Below are 3,742 nucleotides of genomic sequence, written 5' to 3' on the forward strand. Positions count from 1 at the left end.
CATCCCTGCTCCAGAAAAACATACAGCAAGCAACCCAAACATGAACAACAGTCCTCACTGAAACTCACTGCAGAAAACAGGTCTTTCAATCCAGCCTTAATGAGATTTGGAACTGAGTAACGTCTGAGAAGCACTAACCTAATGTCCTCTGATTAAGGATGGCTCCTCTACATACCGATCGACCGTCAGGATCAATTAAGCTGCTCTTCTATTGGCTTGCTGGGCAAACCGACCAATAAGGTCTAAAGACCAGACTCTAGGGAGGAAGTTCAGAGGTTAAACCCCCTGTACGTTTCAGCGTATCGACTGGCTACCTCAGTAGAGAGCAAACCCAGTTAACAGAGATCTTTAGACACTAAACAGTACAGATGGAATTAGGCCAAACCTTTTCTCATTAAATAGAAACCTGCTCATTTGGTTATGTGGTAAATGTACGCTATGCGTTTCTGCATCAATTCACAGTGCTAATCTGTGAAATGTGTTAGGCTAGTACAATTACCGCTGTGATTACATTTTCAAAAATGAACACTGAGTAGTGGGGCTGTCGCTCAACTATTCCTGTACCACAGATCGGTGAGCTACTATATTATCCTTCCTCCATGGATGTCCGTTTACATTACAACTAGCCTGTAGAAGTGACTTAATCAGTGTCAGGTTGAGGAACTCTGGACCACAGGTTGAGGAACTCTGATATGGAGGCCTATAACTAGTCTTGCTACATACAGTGCCTTCGGAAAGTATTCAGACCCCTTTACTTTTTCCACATTTTGTTACGTTACAACCTTATTCTAAAATTGATTAAATATTATTTTTTTCTCAGCAATCGACACACACACACAACCCCATAATGACAAAGCAAAAACAGTTAACACTTTTTTTTTGTGCAAATAAAAAATACAAAAACAGAAATACCTTATTTACATAAGTATTCAGACCCTTTGCTTTGAGACTCAAAATTGAGCTCAGGTGCATCCTGTTTCCATTGATCATCCTTGAGATGTTCTACATTATTGACCTCCTGAGAGTCACTTGTAATTCAATTGATTGGAAACATGATTTGGAAAGGCACACACCTGTCTATATAAGGCCCCATAGTTGACAGTGCATGTCAGAGCAAAAACCAAGCCATGAGGTCAAAGGAATTGTCCGTAGAGCTCCGAGACAGGATTGTGTCGAGGCACAGATCTAGGGAAGGGTACAAAAAATGTCTGCAGCATTGAAGGTCCCAAAAACACAGTGGCCTCCATCATTCTTAAATGGAAGAAGTTTGGAACCACCAAGACTCTTCCTAGAGCTGGCCGCCCGGCCAAACTGAGCAATCGGGGGAGAAGGGCCTTGGTCAGGGAGGTGACCAAGAACTCAATGGTCACTCTGACAGAGATCTAGAGTTCCTCTGTGGAGATGGGAGAACCTTCCAGAAAGACAACCATCTCTGCAGCACTCCACCAATCAGGCCTTTATGGTAGAGTGGCCAGACGGAAGCCACTCCTCAGTAAAAGGCACATGACAGCCCGCTTGGCATTTGCCAAAAGGCACCTAAAGACTCTCAAACCATGAGAAACAAGATTCTCTGGTCTGATGAAACCAAGACTGAACTCTTTGGCCTGAATGCTAAGCATCACGTCTGGAGGAAACCTGGCACCATCACTACTGTGAAGCATGGTGGTGGCAGCATCATGCTGTGGGGATGTTTTTCAGAGGCAGGGACTGGGAGACTAGTCAGGATTGAGGCAAAGATGAACGGAGCAAAGTACAGAGAGATCCTTGATGAAAACCTGCTCCAGAGCGCTCAGGACCTCACTGGGGCGAAGGTTCACCTTCCAACAGGACAACGACCCTAAGCACACAGTCAAGACAACACAGGAGTGGCTTCGGGACAAGTCTCTGAATGTCCTTGAGTGCCCCAGCCAGAGCCCAGACTTTAACCCGATCGAACATCTCTGGAGACACCTGAAAATAGCTGTCCAAAGACGCTCTTCATCCAACCTTACAGAGCTTGAGAGGATCTGCAGAGAGGAATGGGAGAAACTCCCCAAATACAGGTGTGCCAAGATTGTAGCGTTAGACCCAAGAAGACTTGAGGCTGTAATCGCTGCCAAAGGTGCTTCAACAAAGTAAAGGGTCTGAATACTTCTGTAAATGTGATATTTCAGTTCAAACAGGTTTATAAAAACATGTTTTTGCTTTGTCGTTACGGGGTATTGTGTGGAGATTGATGAGGGGGAAAAAGAATGTAATCAATTTTTTACATTTACATTTTAGTCATTTAGCAGACGCTCTTATCCAGAGCGACTTACAGTTAGTGAGTGCATACATAATTTTTTAATTTTTCATACTGGCCCCCTGTGGGAATCGAACCCACAACCCTGGCGTTGCAAACGCCATGCTCTACTAACTGAACTACATCCCTGCCGGCCATTCCCTCCCCTACCCTGGACGACGCTGGGCCAATTGTGCGCCGCCCCATGGGTCTCCCGGTCGCGGCAGGCTACAACAGAGCCTGGATTTGAACCAGGATCTCTAGTGGCACAGCTAGCATTGCTACGCAGTGCCTTAGACCACTGCGCCACTCGGGAAATTTCAGAATAAGGCTGTAATGTAACAAAATGTGGAAAAAGTCTATGGGTCTGAATACTTTCCGAATGCACTGTAGGAATAAATGCATTAAGTATGTACATAAGAGATATGTTACTGGTACGTAACAGCAGTTAAAAGTATGTCGAGGAAGGCAGCTTTGATCAGCATGATCTCTGTGTGTGTGTGTGTGTGTGTGTGTGTGTGTGTGTGTGTGTGTGTGTGTGTGTGTGTGTGTTTGTGACAGTCAGTCCTTACCAGTATGTCAAGGCAGGCAGCTTTAAGCAGCGTGATCTGGTCAGCTATGGTGAGTCCTGTGAAGCCAGGCACTCGTTTGGCAAACTCCACGATCTTTATAATGCACTTAGTAGCCAGCTCACTGAACTTATCCCACAGCCCCAGGTCCAGCCTCACGCGTTGTTCCGCACTCGAGTTCTGGAGAGGGGAGAGAGAGGACACACAGACACAAGCATTAGCAGGCATGCAAACACACACACGGAGACACACAGAGAAACACACACACACATAGGCACACACACACACACAGAAACAAACAGAGAGTCAGGCGAGAGGCACCATCATCATGAGACACCGAGTTGCTAATGATCTCACTGTATATAAATAATACACTCTCCACCATGACACTATATAATTATATAACATTCAGAGGTTGTTGTTGTAAATTGAGCCGAGCAGTAGTAGTACTGCAGTAATGAGTGAGAGAGAGAGCAGTAGGCAAAGAGAGAGAGAGAGAGAGAGAGAGCAGTAGGCGAGGAGAGAGAGAGAGAGAGAGAGAGAGAGAACAGGAATTAGCCATAAAGCTGTGACAGGTAGCAGGGAGCACTTTGAAGTTAGAGGAATGGAGTTAAAGTATCTATATGGGCCAGGCCCTATACTAACAAACAGAGAGGAGAGGAGGGAGAAAGCAGAGTAGAAGGGAAAGGAGAATGAATAAAGAGGAATAAAGAGGAGGTGTTGAGAGACAGGGAAATGGCAAGCTATTAGGGAGAGGAGAGGAGGATAGTGACAGGGCTAGGAATGAAAGAGAGATGGAGAGAGAGCGGAAGACAGGATCGAGACAATGTGGTAGGAAGAGGAGTAATTGAAAGAGAAAGTGAGTGAGAGGGAGGAAGACAGACAGACAGTAAACAGAGTATTTTTCTGGAGA

General features: G+C 45.4%; 1 protein-coding gene across 1 annotated transcript in view; it reads right to left on the reverse strand.

Annotated features, from left to right (window-relative positions):
* Positions 1–3,742, reverse strand: part of LOC311131904 (retinoic acid receptor beta-like) — a gene marked incomplete at both ends in the record, with an annotated part of 20,013 nt that overhangs the window by 14,160 nt on the left and 2,111 nt on the right. The window contains one exon of the mRNA XM_084165017.1: positions 2,833–3,009. Within this exon, the coding sequence (XP_084021143.1) occupies positions 2,833–3,009 (177 nt within the window). The remainder of the gene's footprint in view (positions 1–2,832; positions 3,010–3,742) is intronic.

This window comes from Coregonus lavaretus (genome assembly GCF_964263955.1).
Source record: "Coregonus lavaretus genome assembly, chromosome: 7".
NCBI classification, from domain to species: Eukaryota; Metazoa; Chordata; class Actinopteri; order Salmoniformes; family Salmonidae; genus Coregonus; species Coregonus lavaretus.